Raw genomic sequence first — 14,009 nt, forward strand, 5'->3', positions numbered from 1 at the left:
ACTGAATAACCCGAGTTAATGATAAATAGGATAAAACCTATGTCGTTATGAACTTATATTTAGTTTAGCTAACAAAACGACCATATTTGGTTGACATTTTTCGCTAACCGAATTACTAAACAACCGGGAAAACCGAACCGAGTTATCGGTTAAAACCGAACGCCCATGACCCATCCTACTGCCACGATGGTTTGTGCGGGAAGTTTGTGCAATTCTGCTACGTGAGCGGCCGCTGCTACCCTTCTCTCAACAAGGTGACCGGGTCAATATATGGGCTTTTATGGCCTGGACTAGGGCGTGTTGGTGCCTAGGCTTTGAGCAGCAATGCCTTTTATGGGCTGGATTAGTGGGCCGCGGGTGCATCGTCCGGGCGGAGGAGAGCTCGAAGTCGACGGCCATGGCGGCCTGGGAGACCGATGGGCGGCTGCACGAGCTCGGGTCGGAGGATGCAGAGCCAGAGAGGCCGATGGGAGGAGAGACAGAGGCCCCGCCGTGGAGGAGCTGGAACGGAGACTCGGCCGAGAGGAGCCACGGAGGCGCATCTGCAGGCGGAGCCGCCGAGGACCCGGTGAAATGGCAATCGAGGGTAAATAACCTCAACTCCACGCACTTGTGAAATTCGGACCCGGTCAAATCCACGCTCTGCCAAATTGGAAATAGACCCTGCTCCGCTCCACGGATTCAGCTCTACGGATTTTGTCCCGCTTCAGCCGCGGAGCTGGGAGCTGGGAGCGCTCCCGAACGGAGCCTAAAGTTGCAACACAATACACTTGTTGCTTTGTTGAAAACCTTCATGTGAGGAACCTAATCCAGAGAAACTCACGCCTGACACACTAATTCTATTGAATTGAATTGAATTTATATAGTGATCATCAAGTCCAGACAATATCAACGCTATGCTTCTCAGATTTCCCTATATATGCAATGTCTATTTCTTCGTTATATGGAACTCGCTTGGAGGTGAAGTTGTACTCTTTCTGACCAGATGAAGTTTGCCCTACAGAGAAGAACATACCGCTATTAAACATCAGCTCAGAACTGTACTTAATTAGCAGATAAAGGACAAGAGGAAAAGAATTGGAAAACAAGAGCATTACCTCTCTGAAAAAATCCGTTACCAAAGATTTATCAACAGTATTATTGGAACTGAAGAAGAGCTGATTTGCGTATTGAATCCTTATGTTTGGTATGTTGACCTTTGAAAAATAATCATGAAGAACTACTCCAGGGGTCCAAATCTCCATGCATTTCATGACAAAGATGCCACAATCATGCCTTAAAAATCAGACAAAACACAATTCAATAACTTGGATGCTAAGGGAAAAAATTCAAGAAACATTATAGACTGTAGATAGCATTACCCATTTCCTTGTCTTGGTATCGCAGGATAGACAATTCGGAAATTGTCAAAATTGTACTCTGGATCAACTACTTCTCTCCAAAGATGCTTGAAATTACCAATCTAATTAAATAACAACACATCAGCCATCTGATAATTAATGATGAGGTCAAGTACTCTGGAAAGTGACATGAAAGAACAAAGGCAAGGATTTGAAAATAAAATAACTTACAAGCAAGCTTCTGACCACAATTTGATAGCGAGACTTTTTACTGTATAAGGAATCCATAAATGCAAATAAACAGTTCTGTAGATCGACAACAAATAGAAACCAGTGCTCACAATGGCATATAGGGAAAAAGAGCTGCAATAGAAGAACAATTAAAAACAGAAGTTGATATATTGAGTACACACATACAAGGGATAAGAACTATCTTGAGAAAGAACAAGGAAAGTAAAGCTCCCCCATTACCAATTCGCATGCATCAATTTTCATTGCTAAACTCGCACCTTTAAAAGCGTTACGTATGAGTTTAAACTGATCTCTGCTATTGTATTTGAGAATGTTTTCCTGTTAAAATGCATAAGAATTAGCAAACAAACCATAGTTCTTACGATTGATAGATACCAACATATGAAAACACAATGGAATTTGAATAAAGAGTATGCTTACCCCAATATAAGAGAAGAAGAAATGCTTTTTAGAAATAGAAGGATGGCAGTCATCAAACAGTTTCCGACAGAAAACGGAAATCAGGAAGTTATTCACATGACCTCCTGGCATCAATGACTGGCCAAGAGAGCGATACGAGCAGCGAACCTTGCGGTACATAATAGCAATGTCACTGTTCCAAAATAGAGAGACAATTTTATAAATTTTCCAAGATGAAGGGATTGAAAGAAGAAGAAAATTGCACAGTGGAGAACCGCTCTAAAACTACAGAGAAAACTGCAGAAATAAACGAGGATAAAACATATACTTACCATTGATATCTTTCGCTGTGGCCAAGTCTACACAGCACAATGTAGTATCTCCTCTCAAGTGCAGAGACTGGAAATCGATTTATTTCCTGAGGTGATGATATAAATAAAAAATGTGATGTTAGATTTGAAGTGGGCAGGAAGGGCGGGGAATCTGCCGTTTAACGAATGCAATGCAAGCAATATTTCAAAGTAAAAGAGAACAAGACTGAAAGCTCTACTTGAGCTTGTACGTTAGTGTGAGTGTGTGACAAGCAGCAGAACTAGGAGAATCCATTTCTTCGATCATATTCACGTCCAGTTATGTGGAAATTATATTATCCTACATGGTGAAGAACTATATGTCTACGTAGATACGTATTCGTACGTACCAGCTGCTTGCCGCCGTTACGAAGGTAGAGAGGAGAATTGTAGATCAGGCGGAAGAGCTCTTTCTTGCAGGGCACAGAATCAGCATCAGTGCCAGTACACATGAGGAATTAGTTAAGCCCTCCCTCCCAAATCGATCTCTTCGTCGATCGATGTGCCTCCCAAATTAATATGTGTATATATAGTTGACAGCGAGAGAAGGGTGTGTTACCATGACAACATGCGTAGCATGCTACCAGCTGGTCCTCAATACTATATGTATATTCACATACTGACGACACTTACTTGATCTAGATCATCATTTACACACATAATGACGACACCAAGCTACCTACCAGCTATTACGTACTACCTTCCTTTTCCTTTTTCTGAAACACAATTTTTTTCATGTGCAGCATCCATATACTCTCATCGCCAGTATCGACGAAATTGTCACGAACGGCTCACGACTCATGAGCATGGATACTATACCAGCTGGGCAAACCCCGGGCTAGGCCGGGTTTGGGCCAGGCTTCATAAAGCCCGACGGGAAAACCTCAAGTCCGAGCCCGGCCCGGCCCAAGCCCGGAAAAAGGCCATTTTAGAATTAAAATAATTACTTTTAGAATAAATAAATGATTTTTTATACCTATTTTTCCAAAAATATACCTATTTTTAGTCGTTTCGGGCTTTTTTCGGGCTTGGGACGGAAAAGTGAAGCCCGGGCCTGGCCTGGTACCCCGGGCTTCGGGCCGAGCCACCCATGCCCAAGTATAATGGAGACATGAGAGACCACCTAGACAGTCTAGTTTTAACTTCCTAGTTTTTGTTCAAGAAGTTTAATCATGATTAGAGTGGTGGTTCCTCTTTGACTCTTGACTTTTGGCCATCACTCAGATTCATGTTTTAGTTCATGGGTTTTTTATGCTTTGGAATGCGGTAGAGATTGCGGTGCATTTTTGGAATTGTGGTCATCACACAATGCACCAGATCCATTTCTTGATGTCATAATTTTTTTATGGATGACGAACTAATCGTGCACTTCAAATGTATGGAATTTATAGGATAGAGAATATGAGAGAGATTATGGTTATCTTATATAGATTGGGTCCCATGCGGCGACGACCAAGTCAAACAAGGAAAAACTCAAGATGCCACGTAGGGAAAAAGTCAAGCCAACAAGTTAAGGCATGGTGAAAAGAGTCAACAAGATTAGGAGCATATGGCATGAGTGTGCACAGCGTTGAGAACAAAACGGACCCGTACAAGTCATTGACATTACAATCACAATATAAAGCGATCACATTGAATGCTCACAAAATCGATCAAACTTCTTAAACACATCGTTAGAGGAGTATCATTCTATGACAAGTTGACTACTCTCTGTTTACTCAGATATTGATCCGTACTATATGTTAGAGATTGCATGTCACGATAATCTCACTCAACCCTAAACATATACCCCTCTCTCTCTCTCTCGTGTTGAGGTCCCTTTTTAGAAAAACTTAAGAGCATTTTATTTATCTGAAAGAACTGTACCATCATAAGTAAGGATGGGGACGATACAATGGGGTGGGCATGGGGGTGGGGCATATCAAACCAAACACCAGGAGTGGAAAATTTCACCAACTTTGCTAGTTTGTGGGCGACCCCATTTGTCTTCCTTGAGCAGCGGTAGAACTCGATCTTCACAAACTCAAAGTTGAGGCGGTAACAGTCATTATAGATCGCCACCGCAATCGTTGACGAGGTACCCTTGTCGATCATGGTGTCGATTACTTGCGCATTATCAACATTCACAGTTATGTGGTGGCAACCCACCTTTTGGGCCAGAGACAAGCCAAACTGGAGGGCCGTTGTCTCCGCAACATGGGCATCAGCGTAGCTACCCAATCTCTCTGTTGAGGTCTCAACCATATGCTGCCACCTGTAGTGACTAGATGTATTTTTTTTAAGTTGGAATAAACATGTTACGTGACCATAAGATATTTGAAAGAATTAAAGTTTACTCAAGGCAACAAATATTGTTACTTTCTCCATTTGAGGTTTTCCCAAGCCAAACATGGTTACAAAAATATATTTTCATCATTGTTTTTTTCTTTGTACAAACTTGATCAAAATTAGCAAGGTTTGACTTAAGACTACCACAGATAAAATAAACAGAGGTAGTAGTACATTGGCTAGCATATATACAAGCATCCCGTAACAATGGTCAGGAAAATCTCTCTCACATTTACATTTACATTTACATTTACCATGGATTAAAAAAATCGAGATTTCAATTGTCCAATGAAAAAAGACAAGGAAAATTAAAAAAAAATCATGGTATTCTATTCTCTTCTCCGAAAAGAAAAGTTGGAAAAGACAATCCAGTCCTGGTCCAAATACTACTACTCGTACTAGTATCTCTTTCTCATTTTCCTTTCCCGACTATTAATTTTGTTTTCGTACACAAGGCCCACACGCAGAGAGAAAGGGAGAAGAGACCAGAGAGAGCTCGTCCTCCTTCTCCTCATCCTCTGGCTCTGGGTCGCCACCGCGGCTCCCCCTCCATCAAACCCCCGCTTCTCCCACATCTCAGATCCCATCCATCCAACCAGCCGATGCCGCCAACCCGACTCACCCCGCCACGCCGCTGAACGTCGTCCACCACGGCATGCCCGGGATGGTCGCGGACGCGCCGCCGTCCTCCTGCCCCGCCCCTTCCTCCTCCTCGTCGGCGATCTGGTCGCGCCGCCGCGACGAGATCACCTTCGACCGCCTCCGCAAGGTACCAGCGCCGCCCCGGCCCGAATTCCGTCGGATCTGACCTCCCTGTAGGGATGACGACACCTGCCTCAGCTAGCTGGGGCGGATCTGAGACGTAATTCTGATTGGCTCCGTGACTCCCGGCCGGACAGCTTGGTTTAGTTACTTCGGTCTCTCACGGGTTGATTTGATTGGTCGGTCGGTCGGTCTGGTATGTGTGATGATGAGGGTTCGCTCGAGTAGCTGGACTGGATTGCTTCTGCCCCCCGTCAGCTGCTGTTAAGCTCTGCGCTGTGCCGCTAGCATTGGATGGGTGGAGCAGCTAACTGTTCTGCTGAGTAATTGCAGGTTGGAGTATCCTTAGTTGACTGAATAATACAATCGACCGCTTTGTCGTGTTCAAGCAATTGGATGCGCTGGATGGCGTCGGTTACTGATGCACTATCTGACTGGATGCGCTGGATGGCGTCGGTTACTGATGTGCTAGCTGACTGCAATGACGGGAGCAACCTGGATTCTGTAGAGTAACTAGCTATTGGCGGCCTGTTAGGAGAATCGGGAACTGCGTGACCATTACTATGGTCCTCAAGGGCTATCCCAGTGCTTGATTACTATTGGTGCCTGTTAGGAGAATCGGGAACTGTGTGACCGTTACTAGGGTCCTCTAGGGCTATCTCAGTGCTTGACTACTATTGGTGTTAGGAGAATCAGGAACTGCGTGACCGTTACTACGGTCCTCTAGGGCTATCTCATTGCTTGACTACTATTGGATGGCTTGTTAGGAGAATTGGGAACTGTGTGACCGTTACTACGGTCCTCTAGGGCTATCTCAGTGCTTGACTGGCACATAGCGTTTATGCGCCACCACTGTCTGGTGTCCTTTTAGGTTAGCTCCAAAACATCGGTTTGATGTGGAGGATATATGGGATCGGGCTTAGCTTTGTTTTCTGGGATTGATATCTGCATCGCTCAGTCTAGATTGGCATTGCTCAATTGTAGCAGAGGTTCTGGTTTCATTTCGGAACAGAAAGATGTGTGGCCTATTACCATTGGCGCATAAGTTTTGGTCATGCGTAACGCTTTGTCATGTTTGGAAGTGAATCAATTTATCCGTTTCCTGTACGAGTTCTGGTGGATTCTCGTGACTGTATTAGTCTTCTAATTTAATTTAGGCAGGTTCTACTGGCCCTCAGTTGGAAATATAGTTTTGGCTGGAAATTTTAATATCGTTTTTAAGTTGCCTTGAATAACTGAGATTTACCTTTTCAATAGAAACTATTGGATCTACAGATTGGAAAGTATATTATGGGGTAGTAAATAAGGTTATCTTGCTCATTCTCCCACGTATCGTAGTTTCTGTGCTGGACAGTTGAATGGTATGTATTCATTATAATGGAGGAATATTGTTATATGAACTGGAACTGAAAAATATCCCCTAACCTTGAATTGGTACTAATGTTTCTTGATCTTTCCTCAAATAATTGGGTGAGGTGCCCCAATGTTGAGAATACATTGTATGCCCTGAGAGTTCTTTACGAAGCCCCTACAGTCTGCATGCCCACCTATCTTTGATTTTTTCTAGGATGACAGTAAAATTGTGCTGGTGTTATACTGCATATTAAACCAGCTGTTAGTTACAATTGATTTTTGTTGAACATACTACCTTTTTCCTTTAGCCTCTTTGAGAATATCAGCTTTTTTTTCTGGAGTACTTGTTTAATCATTATGTCAGTTCTACTTCTGATATGATAATTTACTAATGGAACTGATCATTTCTATTGTGAATTCACTTCTTACAGTTTTGGAATGCCCTATCACCTCAAGGACGGCATGCGCTCCTCAGAATAGATAAACAGACCCTGATCGAGCATGCTCGCAAAAATCTATACTGTTCAAGGTGCAATGGGCTGCTTTTAGAAAGTTTCACACAAATAGTCATTTATGGAAAGTCGCTGCATCAAGAAAGTTCCGGTGAACCAAGAGTTTTGGAGATTGAACCGCATGATGTTCAGGACCCATCAGTTCATCCTTGGGGAGGCCTTTCAACAACAAAGGATGGCATCCTAACACTTCTTGACTGCTTCATAAATGCAAAATCTCTTCATGTACTCCAGAATGTAAGCCTTAACAGTAGCTATTTTTTAATCTTCAGTTCAGATACTTACATTCCCGTTCTTTATTGTGTATTTAGCAACATTTTTTGAGGTGTTCTTCGCATACCTTGCATGTAGTTGTATATGCCTAAATGGACCATACTTGTGGGTTTATTCAGGAGAATGTTTGCTTGGTAGATTAGGAGTTATTCGTATTCCAATTAATTCGACGTTGTTTTAACTAGGTATTTGACAATGCACGGGCGAGGGAGCGTGAACGGGAAATGCTTTATCCTGATGCCTGCGGTGGGGAAGGAAGAGGATGGATTAGCCCAGCTATAGCTAATTATGGCAGGGGGCATGGAACGCGAGACACATGTGCTTTGCACACTGCGCGCCTTTCTTGTGATACTCTGGTGGATTTCTGGTCTGCACTGGGTGATGAAGCTAGATCATCTCTTTTACGGATGAAGGAGGAGGATTTCATTGAAAGACTTATGCATAGGTGAGTGTGTTGCAGTGCTGTTTGTTTGATACAATTTTAGATGGTATGTTGATGTTGATGACATGTCTTTTCAGCTGATATATAAAAATGTTCAGGTGGACTGGGAGTTCACTATAATACTTTCTTTTTGCTTTGGCCCATCACTGGAATAATATTGTTATGGTATTAGAAGATTACTTAATTAATTGATTATTGGCCTCTTGACATTGATGATACTGTCAGCATAACTTTCTCTAAATTGGTTGTAATTTGTAAAGAAATTGTGTCCAAGAAGCAGAAGCATCATTTCATATATGTAATTACCATGTCTGATGATACAATTGCATAGCTGAACTAGGAGATTCTAAAGTTTTATACTCCGTATATTTATTAAGCGAAAACTCTGTAACCCTTAATGCCACGTTAAAACTCTGTCAACTTTGTGGGCTGTTTTGTATACTTAGGTGCCAACTCTTCTCATAATATGCATTTTGGAAATATGAATATGTCTGGATGTTTTCTATCTGTTTGCAAAATATTAATTTCCGTCTATTTAAATAGCTAGAATAAGTTATCTGTCATATTACAAGAGAAACTACAGTACCTTCAGTCTCCTTTTTTTGTCCTGACTTCCTGATTTTTTTTCTCTGGTTTGGGATATTCTAAATTGTAATGCATTTTCACTTGATATATAGGGATGGTTGTCAAGACTGTAAGAAAACTTGGTTACTCATTAGCCTTCTCCGACTCATATTTGGTGTAATATTTCATTAATTGTTTGGATGGATTTTCTGTGTAATAGGTTCGACAGCAAGAGGTTTTGCAGGGACTGTAGAAAGAATGTTATTCGTGAATTTAAGGAGCTTAAGGAACTGAAACGCCTGCGTAGGGAACCTCGCTGCACTAGTTGGTTCTGTGTTGCAGATACAGCTTTCCACTGCGAGGTCAGGGGTTGCATTCCATTTTCAATTTCCTAGTCTATGACATATAGTTCATGTATAAGTGGTTTAACACCTGGCTTGTTAACATTTTGGTTTTGGACAATATTAGGTGTTTGAGGATGCTGTTCTAGTTGATTGGCACCAAGATTTCTTGGAGCAAGATGGAGCTTATCATCATTTTGAATTAGGTGTTGGAACTGATGAAGGAAAAGCTGATATTCTAGAATTTGAAGATGTGGGAATGAATGGCCAAGTCCACAAGAAAGGCCTTGATCTTGACCAGTATGAAGACTATTTTGTCACCTTGAGAGCGTGGAGGCTGGATGGCCGCTGCACAGAATTCTGTGTGAAGGCCCACGCGTTGAAGGGTCAATCATGTGTTCACCGCAGGCTGATTGTGGGGGATGGGTTTGTGACCATTACCAAAGGTGAAAGTGTTAGAAGTTTCTTTGAGTATGCTGAAGAAGCAGAGGAAGAGGATGTAAGTTGATCCTGTTGTATAGAATTATTTATCACCGAAATGTACGATATATTGAAAGTTCATATCTAAATCGTTGTCAAATGCATGAGCAGGAGGACGATGCCATGGATAGGGACGGGAATGATCCTGATAGCGATGGTGCTCATCCACAGAAGCATGCTAAGAGTCCTGAACTTGCAAGAGAATTTCTCTTGGATGCTGCCACAGTGATCTTCAAAGAACAGGTACTGTGATTTATAGCAATTAGTCAAAAGAAACTCATAAGATTGTGATACTGATCATAGATTCCGGATGGAAGGAGCACTGTCATGATATACCCTCGCAATGCGTTCTGTTCTATGTTTTCAATGTTCAATGGCATGTTCTTCCCTGAGGCCTATTTCTTTGTTGATCTACCTGTTTAGTGCCTTTGTCATAGTGCACTGGATATTTCTTCCCTTGAAATTCTTCACTTTGCTTATGCTACATGTGGCCTATTTCAATAATCAAAGTAGCTGATTCAACCATACTATACCTAGTGCACATAAAAAAAATTACCCACTCATTCTATTAAAATATGTGATGGTTATATTAGCAGCACTATTGATTTTTCTTTTTAGCTAACATGTCTGCATAGTTCTTCCCCAGTCTTCATCTACAAAAAAGAATCAGGGGCAGATAGTCAGCTGAACAATTGATATATACTCCCTCTGTTCCTTAATTTAAGATGTTCTAGCTTTGTCCTAAGTCAAACTTCTTAAAGTTTGACCAAGTTTGTAGAAAAATCTACTAACATCTATAACTCTATGTTACTCTCTCCGATCCATAAAAAGTGTCGCCTACTTAGTACAAAATTTGTACTAACTTAGTGCAAAATGGGCAACACTTTTTATGGATCGGAGGGAGTAGTTTTATTAAATCTTTCATGATATGTATCTTCAATCTTCATAGTATACTTATTTGATATTGTAGATGGTAATATATTTTTCTGCAAACTTGGTCAAACATTAAAAAGTTTGACTTAGGACAAAGCAAGAACATCTTATATTTAGGAATGGAAGTAGTAGTTTCTAAGAAAATTAGAATGCTCCTTAGTTTTAAGCATTGAGCTAATGCTACAACATTGTTTTTACTTACAGGTCGAAAAGGCTTTCAGAGAAGGCACAGCCCGGCAAAATGCACACAGTGTATTTGTGTCTCTTGCACTGAAACTACTGGAAGAACGGATTCATGTTGCTTGCAAAGAAATAATTACATTGGAAAAACAGGTGCCTATTATGTACTATTGTAAATGTAGAAATAGGATGGGAATGCTGTTTGGTACTATTTTCTCCTATTTGATATGTATTAAATTCGAGTTACTCATCTTGCAGACCAAGCTTCTTGAAGAAGAAGAGAAAGAGAAGCGTGAAGAAGAAGAACGCAGAGAGAGGAGGAGAGCAAAAGAGAGAGAAAAGAAGCTTAGAAGGAAAGAAAGATTGAAAGAGAAGGGAAGAGATAAGGAAGAAATGCCAGTTCAATCAAAATCTTCTGGTGATGTAACACCAGGTCATTGTCAGTCACCAGATATTCTTGACTCCAGATACTCAGCTAGCGATGAGGAAGGTAATGTTGTGGTTGCAGAACAATTCTCTCGTGATACCTCTGCCGATCAATCTTTAAGCACGGAGGCTGATGAACAAAGCAATGAGCAATGCAGTACAACAGCAGAATTTGTTCCCGCAGATTGCAGTGACTCTTTCATATGTGAACAATCAAAATCAAGAAGAAAACCGAGATTTACAAGGGATTCCCCCCAAGAAAAGGCAACCAGTTGTTGGTATGAAGACCGCCGAGATGACTCTGAGGACATTGGTGACATTCACTGCCAATCAAGGGAGAGGACAAGGAATACTTCTAGAGGCTGCAATTCTGCATTCAGTATAAATAGCCGAACAAGAGATAGGTACGAGTACAACCCCTGCAGTTGTGGCCATCAGGAAGATTACCGATATTTTCCCTCAGCTAGATCGAGCAGGGATGTGAAGATGCCCAGGAAAACATTGGTTGAAAAGCCCAGGTTGCAGTACCGCAGGTGCTATCCAGTGGATAGTTTTGTTGTGCCAAAAGGAAGCCGTGTTGGTATTATACCAAACAAGAATACAGGTCCAAAGCAAGTCTGGGAGCCAATGGATGCAAGAAAGAAAGCCAGCTTAGGGAATGCACATGATGCTTTCGAAACAGTTGATAATACTGGAAGATCCGATCAAGTGGGGTGTTCTAAGGATATCAATGAATGTGAAAAGCTTGGCACAGGGGGTGAACCACTTGCTGAAGTTTGTTCTGATAGATCTGAGGAAGCTTGTAAGTCGGACACAGATCAGCCAGGCGATAGAGAGGACAAAACTCAAGCTGCTTGCAATGATGAACCTGCTGTGGTGAACAAGCCTGACTCCTGCTTGAAAAAAGGTGCCAGTCAAATGGCAAAGCTAACCACTTCGGATAGCTCGTCATGTCTAAGCGAGGGAGACAGAGATAGCAGTATGAGCAGCATGACCTCATTGAGTGCTCAGAATGCAGAATCTTCTTCTTCCACTTCTGATTCAGAAGAATCTTCAGAAAGGAATAATAGCAGCCCAGGTGATCCACCAGCAAAGAATGCTTCCCGGTCGTTACTGGAAATGTGTGCAGGAAATGGTTTCAGAGAATACCAACCGAAAAGCATGCACCCTCCTGGTAGCAACCAATTTGGTTTGGGCATGGCCCCTTTCCAGGACCATGTATTGCATCACCACAAGGTACAGACACCACCATACTCGTCAACTTTTGTGGGGTTCCACAGCCATCACTTGTCAGTTCCGACGAGTGGCTACCTACCGTATCCGCAGCCTGGCACCTTTTACCCCAGCCCTGTTGGATACAGTGTCACCGGGAACCAATGTGTTGACTTCCCAATGCAGTACAGCAACAATATACATCCTTATTCAGGTCCACCGGAATTCCGGTATATACCTGCACCGCCAATCAATAAGACTATGTTGACCTTCAGTGCCATGCCACCAACCCCACTGTGCATAAATGGAAGACCGATGGTCATGAATCCAGACATGCAACATCACCATACCCTTCCTCCTGAGTCGGAGCTGGTGGTGGCCCAGAATGGGTGCCATACCCTTCCTCCTGAGTCAGAGCTGGTCGTGGTCCAGAATGGGTGTCATACCCTTCCTCCTGAGTCGGAGTTGGTGGTGGCCCAGAATGGGTGTTCAGAGAACAACTTCAAACCACCGGATGATAGCACACCTTTCTCGTTGTTCCAATTTAACCTGCCAATAGCCCCTCCCGCCTCAGCGCCGTCCAAAGACGTGCAACCGGATGGAGGGGCAATGGCGGCAATGACAAAGCCACCAATGGCCCAAAATCAGCCTTGCTCGAGGGAGGAGACAGATGTCAAGGAATATAACCTTTTCTCCGGATGTGAAAGGACTATAAGCATATCTTCGTTCATGTAGACAGGAAAGAAAGCGGCTTATTTGTCACAGCATAATACTCAGCGAGTGATTTGTATTCTCCATCAACAGAATAATACCTCGAGGGTTTTTACTGCACTCCCCTTGAATATTTATTATTCCTTCTCTTTGGATTTGAGTTGTGTGTATGGAAACTGGAAAGATAGTGAGTGGTATAGCAGGTACATTTAAAAAAAATCTTGAGTTGAAGTTTTGCTATATGATGTTTCCTTCCAATTGGTTTGGTTCTGTATAAACTTTTGCTCCAGCTCCAAAGTTGGGTTTGGTTGAATGTCGACGAGATGTTTGACATGGGAAATCTGCACCTGCACGAATTGGTTGCGGTGCAAATTGTGGGCATCGTCCATTTGGGCAGAGTTCACATCGTCGTTTACTGTTTGTGGTTACTTATTTTCATCGAAATTCAGGGTGACCACAGCCATTTTGTTTCTCCGGTGAGCTTTCTAGGGCAGGGGAGAGTGGATCCAAATACTCGGTCCTCTGTTGTCATTGAGAAAATTAAAGATAAGCAAAGACCTCGCCTCACTCGGTGTAAGTTGGCAGATGTCAGAACGAGCGTCTAAAAGAGATTCATTGGGTCATGCCATACTTTGCATGCCCATATGGCATTGCCGCTACTAGAGAAGCAAAAGAGGCTATAGAATCATCGCATTTCAGTTCCCAGGTCGGCACGACGGCACCCCTAGCGCTCGCTTTAGCTCCTTGGATCGGGAACAGCTCGGCTACTAATTTGCTTGGCTAGCTTAGCTAGGCTAGGCTAGATTAGCCCAGCTGAGCAAGATTATACGGAGGCAAGGCTCAATGTTTGGTTGCTCCTAGCTGCTAGTTGAAAACGTGATACGATAGCAGGACTTGGCCAGTCAAACTTGAAGAATTCCATGATGCGCTAGTTGTCTTTCATATTTTTTTACTGCTTGCCGCTGAGAGCGAGCCAAATCGGCTAGCCTCCCAAAGCGAGCATTTGGCAGCAGTTGCGGGCTAAATTGTCATAAAAAAATATTTTTTTTACATGTACCAAACGCCTAACCTTGCTTTGCAAGGCTAGTTCTAACTTTGCCTAAGATCCAAACGCACCCTGACTGTCTGACCCCTCTCACGTTGAAGTGCAA

At 42.6% G+C, this 14,009-nt stretch overlaps 2 protein-coding genes across 2 annotated transcripts; one reads left to right on the plus strand and one right to left on the minus strand.

Annotated features, from left to right (window-relative positions):
* Positions 1–840: 840 nt before the first annotated feature.
* Positions 841–2,896, minus strand: LOC100845198 (ubiquitin-like-specific protease ESD4). The gene is made up of 8 exons (XM_010238230.3): positions 2,692–2,896; positions 2,324–2,409; positions 2,013–2,184; positions 1,812–1,910; positions 1,572–1,703; positions 1,362–1,462; positions 1,098–1,275; positions 841–997 (listed from the first exon to the last, which is right to left on the minus strand). The coding sequence occupies exons 1-8, from the start codon at positions 2,791–2,793 to the stop codon at positions 929–931; spliced, it is 939 nt and encodes a 312-aa protein (XP_010236532.1). The 5' UTR covers positions 2,794–2,896; the 3' UTR covers positions 841–928.
* Positions 2,897–5,130: 2,234 nt separating this feature from the next.
* Positions 5,131–13,128, plus strand: LOC100845501. The gene is made up of 8 exons (XM_003571629.4): positions 5,131–5,438; positions 7,216–7,533; positions 7,755–8,014; positions 8,796–8,937; positions 9,044–9,415; positions 9,508–9,639; positions 10,534–10,662; positions 10,768–13,128. The coding sequence occupies exons 1-8, from the start codon at positions 5,325–5,327 to the stop codon at positions 12,880–12,882; spliced, it is 3,582 nt and encodes a 1,193-aa protein (XP_003571677.2). The 5' UTR covers positions 5,131–5,324; the 3' UTR covers positions 12,883–13,128.
* The last annotated feature ends 881 nt before the right edge of the window (positions 13,129–14,009 follow it).

This window comes from Brachypodium distachyon, chromosome 3 (assembly GCF_000005505.3).
Source record: "Brachypodium distachyon strain Bd21 chromosome 3, Brachypodium_distachyon_v3.0, whole genome shotgun sequence".
Lineage (NCBI taxonomy): Eukaryota > Viridiplantae > Streptophyta > Magnoliopsida > Poales > Poaceae > Brachypodium > Brachypodium distachyon.

What these genes read in the sequence shown, in the direction of transcription:
- LOC100845198 (XM_010238230.3), bottom strand. Translation starts at nt 2,793, where the DNA reads ATGTGTACTGGCACTGATGCTGATTCTGTGCCCTGCAAGAAAGAGCTC. An exon ending in TCTTCTTCTCTTATATTGGG is followed by an intron (nt 1,911 to 2,012) that starts GTAAGCATACTC and finishes GCATTTTAACAG; the next exon opens with GAAAACATTCTCAAATACAA. An exon ending in AAATTGATGCATGCGAATTG is followed by an intron (nt 1,704 to 1,811) that starts GTAATGGGGGAG and finishes CTTCTATTGCAG; the next exon opens with CTCTTTTTCCCTATATGCCA.
- LOC100845501 (XM_003571629.4), top strand. Translation starts at nt 5,325, where the DNA reads ATGCCCGGGATGGTCGCGGACGCGCCGCCGTCCTCCTGCCCCGCCCCT. An exon ending in CTCTTCATGTACTCCAGAAT is followed by an intron (nt 7,534 to 7,754) that starts GTAAGCCTTAAC and finishes TGTTTTAACTAG; the next exon opens with GTATTTGACAATGCACGGGC. An exon ending in ATTGAAAGACTTATGCATAG is followed by an intron (nt 8,015 to 8,795) that starts GTGAGTGTGTTG and finishes TCTGTGTAATAG; the next exon opens with GTTCGACAGCAAGAGGTTTT.